The following is a 22,083-nucleotide window of genomic DNA, read 5'->3' as shown; positions in this document are numbered from 1 at the left end:
CATAACCACTACAGGAAATTATCAAATCATAAAGGAAAATGGCTGCCTGAGGAGGCCTTACAAATAGCTGTGAAAAGAAGAGAAGCAAAAAGCAAAGGAGAAAAGGAAAGATATTCCCATTTGAAGGCAGAGTTCCAAAGAATAGCAACAGGAGATAAGAAAGCCTTCTTCAGCGATCAATGCAAAGAAACAGAGGAAAATAACAGAATGGGAAAGACTAGAGAGCTCTTCAAGAAAATTAGGGATACCAAGGGAACATTTCATGCAAAGATGGGCTCGATAAAGGACAGAAATGGTATGGACCTAACAGAAGTAGAGGTGGCAAGAATACACAGAACTGTACAAAAAAGATCTTCAGGACCCAGATAATCACCATGGTATGATCACTCACCTAGAGCCAGACATCCTGGAATGTGAAGTCAAGTGGGCCTTAGAAAGCATCACTACGAACAAAGCTAGTGGAGGTGATGGAATTCCAGTTGAGCTATTTCAAATCCTAAAAGATGATGCTGTGAAAGTGCTGCATTCAACATGCCAGCAAATTTGGAAAACTCAGCACTGGCCTCAGAGCTGGAAAAGGTCAGTTTTCATTCCAATCCCAAAGAAAGGCAATGCCAAAGAATGCTCAAACTACCACACACTGCACTCATCTCACACGCTAGTAAAGTAATGCTCAAAATTCTTCAAGCCAGGCTCAAGCAGTACGTGAACCGTGAACTTCCAGATGTTCAAGCTGTTTTTAGAAAAGGCAGAGGAACCAGAGATCAAATTGCCAACATCCGCTGGATCATCGAAAAAACAAGAGACTTCTAGAAAAACATCTATTTCTGCTTTATTGACTATGCCAAAGCCTTTGTGTGGATCACAATAAACTGTGGAAAATTCTGAAAGAGATGGGAATACCAGACCACATGACCTCCCTCTTGAGAAACCTATATGCAGGTCAGGAAGCAAGAGTTAGAACTGGACATGGAACAACAGACTGGTTCCAAATAGGAAAAGGAGTACGTCAAGGCTGTATATTGTAACCCTGCTTATTTAACTTATATGCAGAGTACATCATGAGAAACGCTGGGCTGGAGGAAGCACAAGCTGGAATCAAGATTTCCGGGAGAAATATCAATAACCTCAGATATGCAGATGACACCACCCTTATGGCAGAAAGTGAAGAGGAAATAAAAAGCCTCTTGATGAAAGTGAAGAGGAGAGGGAAAAAGTTGGCTTAAAGCTCAACATTCAGAAAACGAAGATCATGGCATTCAGTACCATCACTTCATGGGAAACAGATGGGAAACAGTGGAAATAGTGTCAAACTTTATTTTTTGGGCTCCAAAATCACTGCAGCTGGTGACTGCAGCCATGAAATTAAAAGACGCTTACTCCTTGGAAGGAAAGTTATGACCAACCTAGATAGCATATTCAAAAGCAGAGATATTACTTTGCCAACAAAGGTCTGTCTAGTCAAGGCTATGGTTTTTCCAGTGGTCATGTATGGATGTGAGAGTTGGACTGTGTAGAAAGCTGAGCGCTGAAGAATTGATGCTTTTGAACTGTGGTGTTGGAGAAGACTCTTGAGAGTCCCTTGGACTGCAAGGAGATCCAACCAGTCCATCCTAAAGGAGACCAGTCCTGGGTGTTCATTGGAAGGACTGATGCTGAGGCTGAAACTCCAGTACTTTGGCCACCTGATGTGAAGAGTTGACTCATTGGAAAAGACTCTGATGCTGGGAGGGATTGGGGGCAGGAGGAGAAGGGGACAACAGAGGATGAGATGGCTGGATGGCATCACTGACTCGATGCACACGAGTTTGGGTGAACTCCGGGAGTTGGTGATGGACAGGGAGGCCTGGCAAGCTGCGATTCATGGGGTCGCAGAGTCGGACACGTTGAGCTGAAAGGAGGAACTGAAAGGAAAATAACAAAAGAAGAAGAAAGGAACAAAGGAATTACCTCCTTTTGGGTTTTTATAGAAACTCCTTTACATTAGCACAATTGATTAAACTGTTGGATACTGGTGACAGATTCAACCTCCAGCCCCTCTCACCAGCCCAGAGGTCAGGGGAAAGTGGGACTGAACGTTCCAAGCTTCTAATCACAAAGTTGGCTCCACTAGCAATCAGCCCCCAACCTTCAATGCTTTCCAAAAGTCACCTCATCAACACTAAAAAATCATGTTTTCCTCTCTCATCACTTAGGAAATTCCAAGGGTTTTATTAGGAACTCTGTGCCAGAGACAGATATAAAGACCAAATATTTGTTGTTGTCATTTAGTCACTAAGTTGTGTCTGATTCCTTTGCAATCCCATGGACTGTAGTCCACCAGCTCTCTCCACGGGATTTCCCAGGCAAGAATACTGGAGTGGGCTGCCACTTCCCTCTCCAGGGAATCTTACTGATTAAGAGGTTGAACCTGCATCTTCTGCTTGGCAGGCAGATTCTTTACCACAGAGCCACCTGGGAAGCCCAAAGACCAAACACACATTTCTAATTATAAATCACAATATTACAGAAACTATATGTTGTGTACAAGAGATTCACTTCAGTTTTAAAGATTCAGAGACTAGACTGAAGTGAAGGTATGAAAAGAGATATTCCATGCAAATAGAAATAATAAAATAGCAGGGGCAGACATACTTATCAGACAAAACAGATTTTAAGACAAATTCTATAATAAGACATAAAGAAGGTCATCATATTATGATAAAGGATTTGAACCAACGAGAGCATATAACATATGTAAATGTTTATATACCCAACATAGGAGCAATAAATGAACAAACCTGAAATAGGTGGCAATACAGTAACAGTAGTGGAATCAAAACCCTACTTTCGTCAATGGACAGGTCATCAAGACAAAAAATCAATGAGGAAACACTGGACACATTATACCAAATGAACTTAATATTTACAGAACATTCCATTCAAAAGCAGCAGAATACAAACTCTTCTCGATCACATGCGGAACATTCTCCAGGACAGTTTACATGTTAGGCTACAAAACAAGTCTTAATACATTTAAGAAGACTGAAACAGTACTAAGAATTTTTTTTATGACCACAATGATATGGTCATTATCACCAGAGAAAAGATGGCGGAGTAAAAGGACGTGTGCCCCTCTTCTCCTGTGAGAACACCAAAAGAGCAACTAGCTGTTGAACAACCACTGACAGGATACTGGAACTCACCAAACAAAAAAAAAGATATCCCGTGTCCTAGGACAAAGGTGAAGCCGCAATGAGATGGTAGGAGGGATGTAATCACGTCAAAATCAAATCCCATACTGCAGGTAGGCGACCCCAAACTGCAGAACACCATCAAAGAAGTTCTCGCACTGCTGTGAAGGTTCTAGGTCTCACATCAGGCTTGCTAACTGGGATCCAGCAAAGGGAATCCCCAGGGAAACTGACTTTGAAGGATAGCAGGATCTGATTATAGAACTTCCACAGGACTGAGGCAAAGAGAGACTCTTGCAGGGCACAAACAAAATCTTGTGCATGCCAGAAAGAAGTGGTGACCTCACAAGAGACTGTGTCAGACCTGCCTGTGAGTGTTTGAGGGTCTCCTGCAGAGAAGTGGCTCAGAAGTGGCCTCAGTTGGAAGTAGCCTCCGCCAGGGATAGGGTCACTGGCAGCAGCAGTCCACGGAGGTGCGTGTTGGCGTAAGTCCTTTTGGAAGGTTGCTAGTTAGCCCTACTGTAGAGACTGTAGATTCCAGGAGTAGGTTGCCTCAGGACAAACAACTAACTGGGAGGAAGCACAGCCATATCCATCAGCAGAAAATTGAAATAAAGATTTACTGGGCATGGCCCTACCCAAGAGAGCAAGAGCCAGTTCTCTCCACGGCTGGTCCCTCCCTCAGGAAGCTTGCACAAGCCTCTTATCCTTAGCCATCAGAGGGCAGACAGAAGAAGTAAGAACTATAATCGAACACAGTCTTCAGAATGAAAACTACAATCACAGAAAGCTAACCAAAATGATTACACTGATCATAGGCTTGTGTAACTCAATGACGCTAGAAGCCATGCCATGCAGGGCCACCCAAGACAGACGGGTCACGGTGGAGAGTTCTCACAAAATGTGGTTCACTGGAGAAGGGAATGGCAAACCACTTCAGTATTCTTGCCTCAAGAATCCCATGAACAGTATGAAAAGTCAAAAAGATACAACAGTGGAAGATCGAGCCCCCCACATCTGTGGGTGTCCAATATACTACTGGGAAAGAAAGCAGAAATAGCTTCAGAAAGAATGCAGAGGCTGGGCCAAAGCACAAACAATGCTCAGTTGTGGATGTGTCTGGTGGTGAAAGTCAAGTCTGAGCTGTAAAGAACAATATTGCATAGGAACCTGGAATGTTAGGTCTATAAATCAAGATAAATTGGATGTTGTCAAGCAGAAGGTGGCAAGAGTAAACATCAACATGTTAGGAATCAATGAACTAACATGCACAGGGATGGGCAAATTTAATTCAGTTGACTATTGTATCTACTACTGTGGGCAAGAATCCCTTCCCTCATGGTCAACAAGAGTTCAAAATGCAGTACTTGGGTGCAATCTCAAAAAAGACAGAATGATCCCTGTTTGTTTCAAAGGCAAACCATTCAACAGCACAGTACCCAAATCTATGCCCCAATCACTAATGCTGAAGAAGGTGATGTCAAAAGGTTCTATGAAGACCCACAAGACTTTCTAGAATGAACACCAAAAAAAGATGTCCTTTCATCATAGGGGATTGGAACGCAAAAGTAGGAAGTCAAAAAATGCCTGGGGTAACAGGCAAGTTTGACCTTGGGAGAACAAAATGAAGCAGGGCAAAGGCTAACAGGGCTTTGCCAAGAGAACACACTGGTCATAACATACACCCTCTTCCAACAACACAAGAGAGGACTCTACACGTAGACATAACCAGATGGTCAACACCGAAATTAGACTGGTTATATTCTTTGCAGCCGAATATGGAGCTCAGAAAATCAGCTTCTTATTGTAAAATTCAAGCTTAAATTGAAGAAAGTAGAGAAAACCATTAGACCATTCAAGTATGACCTACATCATATTCCTCATGATTATATAGTGGAGGTGATGAATAGAGGCAAGGGATTAGATCTGGTAGACAGAGTGCCTGAAGAACTATGGACAGAGGTTAGTAACACCGTACAGGAGGTGGTGACCAAACCATTCCCAAGAAAAAGAAATGCAAGATGGCAAAGTGGTTGTCTGAGAAAACCTTACAAATAGCTGAGAAAACAAGAGAGAGGCAGAGGAGAAAGGAAAAGATATATCCAACTGAATAGAGTTCCAGAGAATAGCAAGGAGAGATACAAAAGCCTTCTTAAGAGAATAATGCAAAGAAAGAGAGGAAAACAATAGAATGAGAAAGACTAGAGGTCTCCTCAAGGAAACTGGAGATACCAAGGGAACATTTCACACAAAGATGGGCACAATAAAGGACAGAAACTACAAGGACCTAACAGAAGAGGAGGAGACTAAGAAGAAGTGGCAAGAATACACAGAACTGTACAAAAGCAGGTCTTAATGACCCAGATAACCACAATGATGTGGTCACAAAGCTATATCCAGACGTCCTGGAGTGTGAAGTCAAGTGGGTCTTCGGAAGCATTACTATGAACAAAGCTAGTGGAGGTGATGGAATTCCAGCTGAGGTATTTCAAATCCTAAAGATGATGCTATAAAAGTGCTGCATTCAATATGTCAGCAAATTTAAAATACTCAGCAGTGGCCACAGGACTGGAAAAGGTCAGTTTTCATTCCAAGCCCAAAGAAGGGCAATGCCAAAGAATGTTCAAACTACCAGACAACTGCGCTCATTTCACATGCCACCAAGGTAATACTCAAAATTCCCTAAGCTATTCTTCAACAGTACATGAACCGAGAACTCCCAGATGTACAAGCTGGATTTAGAAAAGGCAGAAGAACCAGAGACCAAACTGTCAACTCCAGTGGATCATAGAAAAAACAAGAGAATGCCAGGAAAACACCTGCTTCTGCTTCACTGACTACACTAAAGCCTTTGACTGCGTGCTGCTGCTGCCGCCAAGTCACTTCAGTCGTGTCCAACTCTGTGCGACCCCATAGACGGCAGCCCACCAGGCTCCCCCAACCCTGGGATTCTCCAGGCAAGAACACTGGAGTGGGTTGCCATTTCCTTCTCCAATGCATGAGAGTGAAAAGTGAAAGGGAAGTCGCTCAGTTGTGTCCGACTCTTCACGACCCCATGGACTGCAGCCCACCAGGCTCCTCCGCCCATGGGACTTTCCAGGCAAGAGTACTGGAGTGGGGTGCCATCGATTTCTCCATTTGACTGTGTGGATCACCACAAATTGTGGGAAATTCTTAAAGACATGGGAGTACCAGAGCACCTTACTGGCCTCCTGAGAAACTTGTATGCAGGTCAAGAAGCAACAGTTAGAACCAGACATGGAACAACAGACTGGTTCAAAATTGGGAAAGGAGTACATCAGAGCTGTATATTGTCACCCTGCTTATTTAACTTCTATGCAGAATACAGCATAAGAAATGCTGGACTGGATGAATCACAAGCTGCAATCAAAATTGCCAGGAGAAATATCAACGACATCAGATATGCAGATGATATCACTCTAATGGCAGAAAGCAAAGAGGAACTAAAGAGCCTCTTGATGAAGGTGAAAGAGCGGAGTGAAAAGGCTGGCTTAAAACTCAACTTTCAAAAATCTAAGAACATGGTATCCAATCCCATCTCTTCATGGCAAATAGAGAGGAAAAAGTGGAAATAGTGACAGATTTTATTTACTTGGGCTCTCCAAAATTGCTGAAGATGGCGACTGCAGCCACAAAATTAAAAGATGCTTGCTCCTTTAAAGAAAAGCTATGATAAATCTGGACAGTGCATTAAAAAGCAGAGACAGTACTTTGCCAACAAAGGTCCGTATAGTCAAAGCTATTGTTTTTCAGTAGTCATGTACGATTGAGATTTGGACCATAAAGAACGCTGAAAGTGAAAGTCGCTTAGTCGTGTCTGACTCTTTGCCACCCCATGGACTACACAGTCCAGGGAATTCTCCAGGATAGAATACTGGAGTGGGTACCCTTTCTCTTCTCCAGGGGATCTTCCCAACCCAAGGATCAAACCCAGGTCTCCCCCACTGCAGGCAGATTCTTTACCAGTTGAGCCACCAGGGAAGCCCAAAGAAAGGTGACAGCTGAAGAACTGATGCTTTGGAATTGTGGTACTGGAGAAGACTCTTGAGAGTCCCTTGGACAGCAAGGAGATCAAACCAGTCAATCCTAAAGGAAATCAGACCTGAATATTCATTGGAAGGGCTGAAGCTGAAGCTCCAATACTTCGGCCACCTGATGTGAGGAGCCGACTTACTGGAAGAGACCCCGGGAAAGATTTGAGGGCCGGACAAGAAGGGGGTGACAGAGGATAAAGTGGTTGGATGGCATCATCAACTCAATGGACGTCAGTTTCAGCAACCTTTGGGAGACAGTGAAGGACAGGGAAGCCTGGCGTGCTACAGTCCATGGGGTCCAAAGACTCAAGACACTACTGAGCAACTAAACAACATCTACAACGTGGCTGATTCACAAAGTTGTCTGGCATAAGACTATACAACATTGTAAACTGATTATCCTCCAATTAAAAATAAATTAAAATAAATAAAACAATAAAATGGAAATACAACATACCAAAACATATGGGATGTGCCAAAGCCACTTCTCAGAGGGAATTTCATAGCAATAAATGCCTACATAAGAAATAAGAAAGATGTCAAACAACCTAACTTTACTACTCCTCAAGGAACCAGAAAAACAAACAACAAAGCCCAATGTTAGACGAAGGAAGAAAATAACAAATTTCTGAGCAGAAATGAATGAAACAGAGACAAGAAAGACAACAGAAAAGATCAATGAAATAAAGACCTGGGTTTTTTTTTAAGATAAATAAAATAAACAAACTTTTAGCTAGGCTTACCAAGGAAAAAAAGAGGACTCAAACAAAATCAGAAACAGGAGACATTACAACTGATACCACAGAAAGAGGAGACATTACAACTGATACCACAGAAAGAGGAGACATTACAACTGATACCACAGAATGCACAGGATCTTAAGAGACTACTAAGAACTATTACACACCAGCAAACTGGACAACCTAGAAGAAATAAATACAGTTCTGGAAACATAAAACTCACCAAAACTGAATCATGAAGAAATGGGAAATCTGAACAGACCAATTACCAGTAAGGAAACTGAATCAGTAATCAAAAACTTGCCTTAAAAACAGAAGTTCAGGACCAGATGGATTCACTGGTGAGTTCTACCAAAAATTTAAAGAATGAATACCTTCTCAAACTCTTCCAAAAAAGTAGAAGAGAACACTTTCAAACTTAATTTTATAAGGCCAGTATTACCCTGATACTAAAATCAGACAAAGACACCACAAGGAAAGAAAATTACAGGTCAATATACCCAGTCAAAAGCAGAGACATTACTTTGTCAACAAAAGTCCGTCTAGTCAAGGCTATGGTTTTTCCAGTGGTCATGTATGGATGTGAGAGTTGGACTGTGAAGAAGGCTAAGCGCCAAAGAATTGATGCTTTTGAACTGTGGTGTTGGAGAAGACTCTTGAGAGTCCCTTGGACCACAAAGAGATCAAACCAGTCCATCCTAAAGAAAATCAGTCCTGGGTGTTCTTTGGAAGGAATGATGCTAAAGCTGAAACTCCAGTACTTTGGCCACCTCATGCAAAGAGTTGACTCATTGGAAAAGACTCTGATGCTGGGAGGGATTGGGGGCAGGAGGAGAAGGGGACGACAGAGGATGAGATGGCTGGATGGCATCACCAACTCGATGGACTTGAGTTTGAGTGAACTCAGGAGTTGGTGATGGACAGGGAGGCCTGGCATGCTGCAATTCATGGGGTCGCAAAGAGTCGGACACGACTGAGCGATTGAACTGACTGACTGACTGATACCCAGAATATAGATGCACAAATTCTTAACAAAATATCAGCAAACACATTAAAGGATCTACACAATGATCAAGTGGGATTTATTCCTGATATGCAAGAGTGGTTCAATATCTGCAAATCAATACTGTGTTATATCACAATAATAAAATGAAGAATAAAAATCATATAATTATCTCAGTAGATGGAGAAAAAGCATTTGACAATATTTAACATTCACTTACGATACAAACTCTTGACAGTGGGTACAGAGATAATGTTGTTGGTGGAGTTTAGTCACTAAGTCATATCTGACTCTTTTGCAACCCCATGGACCGGAGCCTGCAAAGCTCCTCTATCCATGGGATTTTGCAGGCAAGAATACCAGAGTGGGTTGTCATTTCCTTCTCCTGGGGATCTTCCCTACTAAGGGATCAAACCCACTTCTCCTGCATTGGCAGGCAGATTCTTTGCCACTGAGCCACCAAGGAAGCCCCATAAAGGGAATGTACCTCAACATAAGGTCATATATGAAAAGCCCACAGCTAACATCATACTCAGCAGTGAAAAACTGAAAGCTTTCTGAGAAATGAGACAAGTATGCCCACTCTCATCACTTCTATTCAGCATAGTACTGGAAGTCCTAGTCAGAGCAACTCAACAAGAAAAATAAATAAAAGGCATCCAAATCAGAAAGCAAGAAGTAAAACTCTATTTACAGATGACATGCGGAGAAAACTCTGAAGACTCCACTAAAAAAACTGTTAGAACCGATAAATGGATTCAGCAAAATTGTAAGATACAAGTTCAATATTTAAAAAAAAAAAAAATTAGTTGTGGACTTTTCTGGTGGTCCAGTGGTTGAGAGTCTGCCTGCCAATGCAGGGGACATGGGCTTGATCCTTGGTCCTGGAGGGTTCCACACGCCACAGAGCAACTAAGCCTGTGCACCGCAACTACTGAAGCCCACACACTCCCAGAGCCTGTGCTCTGCAACAAGAGAAGCAGCCGCAAGGAGAAGCCTGTTCACCGCAACTAGAGAGTAGCCCCTGCTCACACAACTAGAGAGCAGCCCCTGCTCACACAACTACAGAAAGCCTGCACAGAGCAAGGAAGACCAAGCACAGCCACAAATAAACTAACAAATGAATAAAAATTGAAAAATAAATCAGTTGCACAAAAACAAATGATAAAAAAGAGAAATTAAGAAAACAATCCCATTTGTAATTGCATCAAAAAAAAATAAAATATTCAGGAATAAATGTAATCAAGGAGGTGACATACTTGCACACTGAAAACTATAAGACACTGATGGAAAAAATGGAAGACGATACAAATAAATGCAAAGATACTTACACTCAGGGGTAGGAAGATTTAGTATTGCTAAAACGTCCATACTACCCAAAGTGTGTTAGTTGCTCAGTCACGTCCCACTCTTTGCAACCCCATGGACTGTAGCCCACCAGGCTCCTCTGTCCATAGAATTCTCCAAGCAAGAATACTGGAGTGGGTTGCCATTTCCTTCTCCAGGGGATCTTCCTGACCCAGGAATCTAATCCAGGTCTCCTGCATTGCAGAAGGATACTTTACCATCTGAGCCACCAAGGAAGCAATAGCTATCAAAATTCCAATGCCAATTTTCCAGAAACAGAACAATTCCAAATCTTTATGGAACTAAAAAAAGATTGCAAATAGTCAAAGTAATGTTAAGATAAAAACTGGAAACATCATGCTTCCTGAATTCAAAATATACTACAAAGTTGTAGTACTCAAAACAGTATGGTACTGGGGCGGGGGAAAGAGACACACAAAGATCAATAGACTAGAACAGAGAGCCCAGAAATAAACCCTCATGTATATGATCAATTAATTTATGATACCTGGAGCAAGAACAGTCTCTTCAATCAATGGTGCTTGGCAAACTAGACAGTTACGTGCAAAATAATCAAACTGGACCATTATCTTACACAATACACAAAATTAACTCATAATGGATCAAAGCCTTGAATATAAGACATGAAAACTTAAAACTCCTAAAAAACACATAGATGGTAAGCTTTTTAACATTGGTCTTAACACGATTTTTTGGATTTGACCAAAAATAGAAGCAACAAAGGGTTTCCCTGGTGGCTCATTGGTAAAGAATCTGCCTGTTGATGCAGGAAAAGCAGTTTTGATCGCTGGGTTGGGAAGATCCCCTGAAAGAAGTAACAACCTACTCCATTCTTGTCTGGGAAATCTCATGGACAGAGGAGCCTGGTGGCCTATAGTCCATGGGGTCACAAGAGAGTCAGACATGACTTAGCAACTAAACAACAACAACAGAAGGAACAAAAGGAAAATAAACAAGTAGAATTACATTAAAAAATCTTCTGTACAGCAAAGGAAGCCATTAACAAAATGAAAAGGCAATCTATGAAATCAGAGAAAATATATGCAAATCATGTATCTGATATTTGGTTAATACCTAAAATATACTTAAAATCCTCATGCAACTCAGTAAGAAAAAACAAAAGGAAGCAATCTGATTACAAAATGGGCAGAGGCTCAGAATGGATCTTTTTTGAAAGAATTCAAATGACCAAGAAGTACATTAAAGGGGTTCAACATCACTAATCTTCAGGGAAATGCAAACCAAAACCACAGTTACCTATTGCCTCATACCTGTCAGAATGGCTTTCCTCAAAGGACAAAACACATGCCAATGAGGATGGAAAGGCAAGAGAATGCTTGTGCACTGCTGGTGGGAAAGCACAACCACTATGGAAAATATGGAGGTTCCTCAAAAAATTAAAACTAGAACTATCACATGATCTAGCAATTCCACTTCATGATTCCACAAAACCTCTACCTTGAAAAGGTATCTGCACCCCAATGTTCACTATAGCATTATTTACAACAGTCAAGACAGGGAGACAACCTATGTGTCAACTGATGGATGAATACATACATAAAACATGGTAACACAGTCACACACACACACACACACACACGCACATACATACAATGGCATGTGATTCAGCCAAAAAAAAGATGGAAAGCCTGCCATTGTGACAACATGGATGGACACTGAGGGCATGATGTCCAGTGAAATAAGTCAAACAAATGAAAGACAAGAACAGAATGATCTCACTTTGATGTGGAATATAAAAAAAAAATCTTCTTAACTCATAGAAACAGAGAATGTCACGGTGGTTGCCAGGGCCTGAGGGCTGAAGGAAATGGGAAGATTTTGGTCAAAGGGTACAGACTTCCAGTCATAAGGGCAATACGTACTTACAGTAATAAACAGCTTGGTGACTACAGTTAATAAAACTGTGTTGTATACTTGAAAGTTGCTAAGAGAATAAATCTTAAAAGCTCTCATTAGAAGAAAATTTGTGGTGATGGATGTCAACTAAACTTATGGAGATCATTTTGCAATTCATACAAATTTCAAGTCATTTTGGTATTTATCTAACACTAATACAATGTTTATTTCAATTAAAAAAAAAGATCACCATCCAAAACATAAGGATGATGCCGACAAAATGGGTATTTCTTAAATCTTCTTCAAAGAAAAAAAAAGTATAGCTTCAGGAAGGGACTGTGAACAACTTATTTTGTAAGCTGTCTGACCGTGGTAATGGTGATTTAGGGAAGTAGTAAGACTTTGTCAGTTTCATCTTTCTCAGTAAGTATAAGTGAGTAGGTATCTGGGTTCAGGTCAGCTGACTAAATACTTATACAGAAATATCTCTGACACAAAGACAACAAATTAAGCTTTGACAGCAAGAGTAAGTACAAATCTTTTTAAAAACTGATTCTTTTCCCCTTGTGCCAGAAGGGAAAGGAACCTTTTTCTTACTCTTTTTTGCAAAGATTTCCTTGAGCAAACTTCTAACTGTAAATTCTTTGTCCCTTTGATATGAATGTACATCTTTTAAAAAGCCAACCCTCTTGCTGGTTTACAACCTAAAAAAGTCTTTCTCAGTGGCTTTGATGTTATCTGTTTGAAGTGTAAAAATCAAGGAAGTCCCCATCTCCTTTTCTGTTTGAGTCTGAGCTTGGTACTTAGTTCTATGTTGTGACTACATGGTTAGAAAGACACTGAGAAGTCTTATTTTTTCCTCTATATAAAAGTAATTAGCTAACACAAACACCATCTCAACCACCAGTGAATTTAGAATGAACCATGTGTAGCAAATGGTTCAGGTAAGTCCTCTTAAGGACAAATTACTGTTAATCATGAGGGTATGCACATAATATGAATAGGCTGCACCTGCGTAGATACTTAAAAGGGGGAGAATTCAGTCTTTGCAATCCCACTAGCAGACTGCTCGTTATGCGTGTAGCAATCTGGTTAAATGCTTATTTGATAATAAAGCTATTTAGTTCTTTCCCACATTTGTAGAGAGGAATTTCTTGGTTGGCAGATTTTATTTTTTAATAATTTTTGTAACAATTCCCATGACCTGAAATATCCCCTCAGATCATCAGCAAATTGTTAGAATCTGGACCAATCAACTTTTGGACCCAAACTTGATCATGCTCTTGTCCGCCAGGAGGGTTGTCCGGAATGCAGACAAGCGTTCTAATTTGATATACACAGCTATATCTGTATCTCCTGTCTCGCAAACTTTGCTTATACATAGACCACGGTGACTTCAAAGTACCTCCTCTCAAAGCTGCCCCTCAGGTGTCCCTTCTTCCAGGCTAACCGCATGCAGAATTTCATCTATCGCTGCAGGCCGGGCAACACCCGAGGCACATTCAGGAGAAACCCTCTGGTAACAAAAAGGTCAGGAGCAAGATATAACGCGAAAGGCAATCAATACACTTCTGGGAAACTTAATCCTCCGCTGTGCCACCAGACTTGGGCAAGAAAGATACAGCAATTTTTCATCCTGGTATTTTGAAAAAAAGGAATGAAGGTAGGGAATCGAACCCTACACTCATCCAATTAAGAGGAAGATCCGCCCTTTGCACCTGGGCTTCCCGACCTCTCTCTTCTCACCAGCCTCCCTCCCTGGCTGGGCTTCTTATTTACTCCCAGCACAGGGCAGCCATAGAGAAGGAAATGGCAACCCACTCCAGTACTCTTGCCTGGAGAATTCCGTGGACAGAGGAGCCTGGTGGGCTGCTGTCCATGGGGTCGCACAGAGTCGGGCACGACTGAAGCGACTTAATGTGCATGCATGCATTGGAGAAGGAAATGGCAACCCACGCCAGTATTCTTGCCTGGAGAATCCCAGGGACAGCGGAGCCTGATGGGCTGCCGTCTGTGGGGTCGCACAGTCGGAGACGGCTGAAGCGACTTAGCAACAGCAGCAGCAAGGAAGCCAAGGGCTTCCAAGCAAACGCATTAAAGGATCATACACAATGACGGCGAGCTTTTTCAACCCCTCATCCAGGGAAAGGCCCAGTCCCAGTCCCCGCCACCTGCCAGGGACCCCGTGGCCTTACCTGCGGACCGCGAGGGACGCAGTCGAAGCTGGCGGCCGCCTCGTCTCCGGCCCCGCGTCAGCTTGTAGAAGCAGTAGCAGGCGCCGGCCGCGAGGACCAGGCCCGCCGCCACCCAGCCCACGTCCCGGGCGCCGCCCATGCTACCTCTGGGGCCGCGCACAGCGCTGGGCCCGGCGCGGGAGTGTCCGAAGCCAGCGGGTCCAGGCGCCGCCGCCCGGGATTACGCCGCGGGAAAACGGAAATGGGGGACTGAACTCCGCCTCTCAGAAACCGCCCTGCTGAAAAGTGAAAGAGTCCACTCAGCCCGTACGCTTCCTGGCGGCTTCCTGGAGAATGGGCGGGGCACGGCTGGAGGCGAGCTAGACTGGGTGAAGCGCTGCAACCACTGCACGCCCCAAGAGCACACGCCGGGGGCCGCCCCGGACGCCCGGAGGCGGGCCCCGGCCCCGGCCCGAGGCCCGCCTCTCTTCCGGGCAGGCTACTGAGGGCGCGAAGCAACGCAATGCCTAGCCCCTCCTTCCACGCCGCGTGGTTGCCGTGGCAACGCCGGGACGCGCTAGCCCCTCGCTTAGGAGTGGCTCTAGCTGCGCTGGATTTCAGTGGGGCCTCAGGTCATGGCCTCGCTGCGCCGGGCCAGCACCAGGCTGAGGAAATACTTCAGGGAGAACTACATTCCTCAGGTCTGCGAGGTACTGGAGCCACGCGGCGGTGGAGTTAGAAGAGGGAAGAATGGGCAGAGAATTCCCAGAGGAGGGACTGGAGTTTGGGGAAGAGAGGAAGTGGAGGTTAAGAGGAGCGATAAGAAGTCAGTTTTGGACAGGACGGCGGTCTGGGCTGAACATACAGATCAGAGAGTTGAAGACAGAGGGGTGATGGTGGCTGAAAGGGGGGGAATGAATGACATCTCCCAGGGAGAAAGGGGGAGAGGCCTCAGGACAGAAACCCCAAACGCCAACTTTTCAGGTTTGGACAAGAGGAACTAAGGACTAGAGGAGTGAGAATGAAATGCCTTGGAGATAGAGGAGGAAAAACAGGAGAGTGTGGCTTTATGAAGAAAGTGGGCAATAGTGTCACCTAAGATAGATAAAGACTTGAAAAGTTGTAGTGGATTTGGCCCAAGGTAAGTGTGGGTTTTCAATGGAGTGATGAAGGCAGAAAATAGATTGAGGTTAGCTGAGGAGTGGAAACTTGAGATCTTTAGATAGAAGGTAGTCAGCCCTTTGTGTGAAAGGAAGATCCACACAACCAAGACTTAAATGGGAGGAAAGACTGTCCTTCCCCACCCACCTTGTAACAGGAAGGAAGGGGGACAAGGGGTGGATAGGCTTTGTAGGCTCCGGGTTAGGAAGCCAATAAAATTATCTTCTGGTGACTTCCATTTTCTCTACAAATATGAGGTGAAATGTTTGTCAAGAATGAGGATGTTTGGGAGGGGATGGCAGTTGTAGAAGGGGTTTTGAGTAGTTAAGTTATTCAGACAAGGAGGGAGAGTTAGAAGTCCAGGGAAGGAAAGAGAAGGAGGGTGAGGCAGTGTTGAGAGCCCAGCTGGGGGAGTAACTCTCCTATGCAAGTGGGAGGGCAATTCAGTGCAGCCCACTCCCTTTGGGATGGTAATTTTCAAATATTTATTAAAATGTTAAATATGAATACCCTTTAACCAAGCATTTCCACTTCTGAGGATCCACTTTAGAGACATACTTGCACATGTAACCAGAAGGATGTCCGCGTATATTCATTGTAACATTGTCACATAGTGAACATAGTAAATAAGTATAAATAAGGGAATGGGATACCTTAAGACAAAAATGCAAATTGCCTAACAAAGTGTTTACTAAAATCTAGCTACCTGACTTCATATTTGTATGCATATGTGTATATGTATATAAGTGTGTTTTTATATGTGTGTGTATATATATATAAATAAGACAATAATACATGCATAGAATATATGGCAAACTATTAACAGCAAATGTTTTGGGGGATAGCTTTAGGGGAGAACCCTAATCTTTTACTCCATATATACATCTGTATGGTTTTAATTTTTTTTCTCATGAGTTTCATTCATGTTTTACCTCTATACAATTATATTTGAAAATGTGTAGAAAGCTTGCTACTTATCTTCCCAGTTGCATGATTTTCTCAAGCAGCACTCAGTAAATCAGACCTAAGTATAAAAGTAAGAGTTGATTTCATCCAGGATAGGAATTTGCCACACATATATAATGGAAGGGCAGTGGGGAGGGAGCTAAGCTTTTGAGAGTGCCTAAAGTGATGGGCCTAGGACTCTAAGGACTGGGTTGGATATGAGAACAAGACATAATACTGATATGTGGGTAGAAAGTGGAAGTTTGTAAGAGGTGAATGAAAAAGGGTAGAGGGAGTATTTGAGTGAGGGAGCTGGAAAAGTAGGAGGTGGGGGCCAGAAAGTGGAATGTGCACAATTATCTCTCAGAAGCATCTTTTTTTTCTATTAAAACTTTTTCTTGGTTAGATATATTAACACATGACTTCATAGTGTACAATTTCAAACTTTCATAAAGAAAATGAATTTTAGTTTCCATGGGGAGAACCTGAAAAATCTGAGGATCATCGATTTTTCCTTTTTGAAACCATTTTTGTACTATCAGCAATGCAAGTAGGCCTGGAGGAGTGAAACTATCCTCACACCCAGAGGTGGGGAGGAAGACGGAGCCTCTTCAAAGGACGTAATACAGTCATCCCTCAGTAGCCTCAGCTTTGGTTCTAGGACCCCCATGGACACTAAAATCTGTGCACAGTATTTATATACAACCTACATCCATCTTACTGTATAAATCACCTCTAAATAAATCATCTCTAGATCACTTATAGTACCTAATCCAATATAAATGCCATGTAAATAATTGCCTGCACATAGAAAATTAAAGTTTTGCTTTTTGAAACAATGGAATTTTTCCCCAGTCATTTTGGACCCACATTTGATTGATCCCATGAATGAAGAACCTGCAGATACAGAGAGCTGACTGTATTTATGGTTCACTATGAAGCCATTCTGAGTCATAGCTATGTCCAAGTTGGCCATGGAACAGGTAGCACAAGTGGACTTGAGTTGAGGATCAGGGAAGTTGTAACCTCTCTTCGCCTTCCTCTCCACTTGCCATAAAACTGCCCAGCTGCTGGAGGCACCCCTGGTTCCTCCTCTGGATGAGAGCACCTCTTCCATATCAGTCTACCACCTTGCTTTGCCCCCAGAGAAAGGAAGCCCTTAGAAGTGCTCCCTACTGCCTAAGACAAAATTATTCTGAGGAGCCCTTTACCTCTGCTACCATATTACTAGCAAGTGCAAGAGAGCGACACATACCCACCTTAACCTGGTTACCTGCTTTCTTTGTATCTATTCAACTGATCCAGTTTTCCACGCCTAGCACTCTTCTAAAACCCATCTTCTGCAACTTTTGGAATACATCATTTTTCATCACAAATTTCCATGTATATTTAACCTCTTCTGAACTCCACCTGCAGATGGTGATTGCAGCCATGAAATTAAAAGACGCTTACTCCTTGGAAGGAAAGTTATGACCAACCTAGATAGCATATTGAAAAGCAGAGATATTACTTTGCCAACAAAGGTCTGTCTAGTCAAGGCTATGGTTTTTTTTTGTGGTCATGTATGGATGTGAGAGTTGGACTGTGAAGAAAGCTGAGCACCAAAGAATTGATGCTTTTGAACTGTAGTGTTGGAGAAGACTCTTGAGAGTCCCTTGGGCTGCAAGGAGGTCCAACCAGTCCATCCTAGAGGAGATCAGTCCTGGGTGTTCATTGGAAGGGCTGATACTGAAGCTGAAACTTGCAATACTTTGGCCGCCTCATGTGAAGAGTTAACTCATTGGAAAAGACTCGGGTGCTGGGAGGGATTGGGGGCAGGAGGAGAAGGGGATGACAGAGGATGAGATGGCTGGATGGCATCACTGACTCGATGGACGTGAGTCTGAGTGAACTCTGGGAGTTGGTGATGGACAGGGAGGCCTGGCATGCTGCGATTCATGGGGTTGCAAAGAGTCGGACACGACTAAGCGACTGAACAGAACTGAACTGCACTCCACCTACCTGTTCTGAATAAAACCTGGCTGTCTCCTTAGGATAGCATTTCCCTGCCAACTTTTGAATAGAGGCTGATCTTTTTTCTTTTAATCCTGCTTGATTCACTGGCCTTACTTAATCAGTTGATTTATACTTTTCATCTGTTTTACAGAATTCTTGATCATTTTCAAATTTTGCTTCTATCTAATTCTCTTTTCTCCTTCTGGGACTCCCATCATAAATATGTTAGCTTTTTCTTTTTTTTAACTTGGTCCTATGCCTCTTTTGTTCTTTTCTGTTTTTTCCCCATTCTCTTTTCCCTCTGTGCTTAAGTGTGGATAGTTTTCATTGATTGTCTTCAAGTTTACAGATTCTGTTTTATGCTGAGTCTAATCTACTGTTAAGTACATCAAATGAGTTCTTAATTTCAGATAGTGTGTTTTTCAGTTCTAGAATGTCTATTTGATTTTTTTTATACATTCCAATTAAAATCCTGCCTCTTTTCATCCTTTTTGTCTATCATTTCCTGTTTTCTTCAACATGTTAATTATTATTAATTTAAAATCATGAACAACCTTGAATTAAATTATTTATTAAATTTAGTTATTAAAATAGGATAAATGTTCTTTATTCAAATTACTGGTGTGATTTCTGTCTCCTAATTGGATCCTGACTGATACAGAAGGCTTAACTGGCAGGCTACACAAAGGAACTTTCTGGGGAGTTCGAAAATGACTGAGATGTGCATTTGAATTCATGTAGATTTTACCTAAAATATTATAGTAGAGAACAGGTGGAAAATGGGGAAACATATAATCTAGATGAAAATAATGTTATGTTGATTTAACCCTAAGAATCACACAAACCACAGAATGGTGGCAACTGTTGAAACTGGGTGATGGGCACATAGGGGTTCATTGTTTATATATGTTTGAAATTTTCCATAATAAAATGTTAAAAGATAGTCATGGCTGTGTGTTTTCTATCTTAATGTATGTAGCTAGGGATGGATGGAATGACAAGCTTGATCTGGCTATACAATCATTTATTGTTTGTTTTCTGTATCAGTTATTCATTGCTATGTAACACAACCACGAAACTTCATGGCATAAAAGAACATGAAGCATTTAGTTTGCTTAAAAATCTGAAATTTTTGCCAGGATTTTTAGGGAAAGCTTGTCCCTGCTCCATGCGATACCATCTAGGGTGGATCAGCAGAGTGTTAAAGATCCACTTTTAAGATGGTTCATTCACATACCTGGCAAGTTGGTGCCAGAGGTTGGCTGGAAGTTAGGTTAGGTCTGTGAACCGGGAGGCTTGGTTCCTCCATGTGCCTCTCCATGGGCTGCTTGGACTTCCTCACAGTATGGAGACTCAGTTCTAAGAGCAAGTGTCCCCAGAGAGAACTAAGTAGAAGTTATATCATCATTTATGGCCTAGGCTTGGAAGTCAACATAACATTATTTTTACCTTGATTCAAGAGGAGGGAACATAGACCCCCACTTCTTAATGGGAAGTGTATCAAAGTCACAATCCAAAAAGAGCTCATGGGATGGGAGATATTGTAATGGCCATGTTGGGAAATACAATCAGATACACCCAGCTTATTCATACAAGAAGAATCTGGGATCAAGTTGGATCTCAAAGCATTATCTGAACAAAGATGTAGTTTACTATCATCCAGCAAGTGGGTCTCAACCCTTCTGTAAATATTCCTTCTCCTTTCTTTTCTATGTTCCTCAGGTGCAGATGTATACTGGACATTAACAAGTTGCCTACACAACATCTACTTCCCTCTTGCTAATATTTCTTACATTCTTATTCCATAACTACCTCTTCCCCACATAGCCTGGGTGCTTCAGGGAAGCTGATTATCCTTATCTCTGGGGTTGGACCCTGATTGACTTATGGCAACTAGCACATTCGAGTTCCCCTGGTCATAACGTTTATGACTATGACGGGTGGTAGCAAGGATCGGAGAAGGCAATGGCACCCCACTCCAGTGTTCTTGCCTGGAAAATCCCATGGACGGAGGAGCCTGGTGGGCTTCTGTCTATGGGGTTGCACAGAGTCAGACATGACTGAAGCGACTTAGCAGCAGCAGCAAGGATCGTGGGAGGGCAAGATGTGATCTAAACCAGTTTAGATCAGGTTGCTGGTTGGAATGCTGGGACAGAGATATAGCATCTCTGGATGTTTGTGGGGAAGCAGGTAGCCCTGGGAGCCATTGCTAATTCTCTTGCGTCCACATGGGAAGATGGTTTTAGGGTGAAGGAAGGTAGAGTGGGAAAATGGAAAGAAATCAGGTCTCTCATGACATCAGTAAGTCACTGGATTAAATACTTTGGCCACCTGATGCGGAGAGCTGACTCATTTGAAAAGACCCTGATACTGGGAAAGATTGAGGGCAGGAAGAGAAGGGGACAAAAGAGGATGAGATGGTTGGATGGCATCACTGACTCAATGGACATGGGTTTGGGTGGACTCCGGAAGCTGGTGATGGACAGGGAGGCCTGGTGTGCTGCGGTTCATGGGGTCGCAAAGAGTCGGGCACGACTGAGGGACTGAATGAACAGCAGGATCTACCTTTAGAATTTCTAGTGTAGGACCCGATAAACTCCATGTTTAGTTGACATTTATAGCTGAAGCAGTGCAAGGGAATTTCATTAATATTTTATTATGAGATTGCCTAGGTTTGACTCTTGGTTTTGCCAATTACTAATTGTGTAAGTCTGAGCAAGTTTCTAAATCTCTCTGATTCGGTTTTCTTTGTAGTAAGATTCCAGATGAATGAGAGACAGGCCCTCACTAGACTAGGAGAAAGCTATTGTGAAAGGGAAGAATGGGAAAAGAAAACCACAAAATGTGTCCTGAGGCAAATTTAGTTCAGGAAAGAATATATGTAGAAGGCGAGGCTCTGGAGATTGGGGAGTCTTTTATACTATTCACCCTCACATACCCCTCGGAAAGCCTTTGTGGGCTTTGGAGAAGGAAATGGCAACCCACTCCAGTGTTCTTGCCTGGAGAATCCCAGGGATGGGAGAGCCTTGTGGGCTGCCATCTATGGGGTCGCACAGAGTTGGACACGACTGAAGCGACTTAGCAGCAGCAGCAGAGATTTGCACACCAGCTTAAAGACTGCTGGATTTTATGTTCAATTCAAGTTAGTCAGGTTCCTTTTTTTTTTTAAACAACAGATTAGGATCTTTTTTTTTTCTTGGACGGAATGGCAAGAGTGGTCAGCTAAGAAGGGTACATTAGACCATTTTTCATCAGCAAACATTTGCTGGGCATCTATTCCGGTGCTGGTAGAAAACACCTCAACAGCTTCAACCACTTGCAGCTATGACTTTGAAGCTGTCTCTAGCTCAAAGTTTCTCCTTAGTACTCTGTGCATTTATCCATTTCGGTGTCCTACAGACACATTAAAGAAGTAGAAAGAAATAGGTGACATTAGATTCTCTACAAACCAATCTATCCAGAACATAATCATTTCAATATGGACTCATATTGACTCACTATAAAATCATATTGTCTTCAAAACTGAGTGTGTACTTTATACTTGCAGCACGTGTCAGTTTGGACAAGCCATATCTGAAGTGCTCAATTGTTCAGTCGCCCAGTTGTGTCTGA

At 42.6% G+C, this 22,083-nt stretch overlaps 2 protein-coding genes across 2 annotated transcripts in view; one reads left to right on the top strand and one right to left on the bottom strand.

The window, feature by feature from the left end:
* The window catches only part of ARMC10 (armadillo repeat containing 10), a 58,992-nt gene extending 44,260 nt beyond the window's left edge, over window positions 1–14,732 (bottom strand). Inside the window, exon 1 of the mRNA XM_055590167.1 lies at window positions 14,392–14,732. Within this exon, the coding sequence (XP_055446142.1) occupies window positions 14,392–14,530 (139 nt within the window). The 5' untranslated portion in view covers window positions 14,531–14,732. The remainder of the gene's footprint in view (window positions 1–14,391) is intronic.
* A 166-nt stretch (window positions 14,733–14,898) lies between these two features.
* FBXL13 (F-box and leucine rich repeat protein 13) overlaps window positions 14,899–22,083 on the top strand; it is a 216,741-nt gene continuing 209,556 nt past the window's right edge. Inside the window, exon 1 of the mRNA XM_055590169.1 lies at window positions 14,899–15,080. Within this exon, the coding sequence (XP_055446144.1) occupies window positions 15,006–15,080 (75 nt within the window). The 5' untranslated portion in view covers window positions 14,899–15,005. The remainder of the gene's footprint in view (window positions 15,081–22,083) is intronic.

Source organism: Bubalus kerabau, chromosome 8 (assembly GCF_029407905.1).
Source record: "Bubalus kerabau isolate K-KA32 ecotype Philippines breed swamp buffalo chromosome 8, PCC_UOA_SB_1v2, whole genome shotgun sequence".
Classification (NCBI taxonomy): domain Eukaryota; kingdom Metazoa; phylum Chordata; class Mammalia; order Artiodactyla; family Bovidae; genus Bubalus; species Bubalus kerabau.
This window is presented reverse-complemented; position numbering and strand designations above follow the sequence as displayed.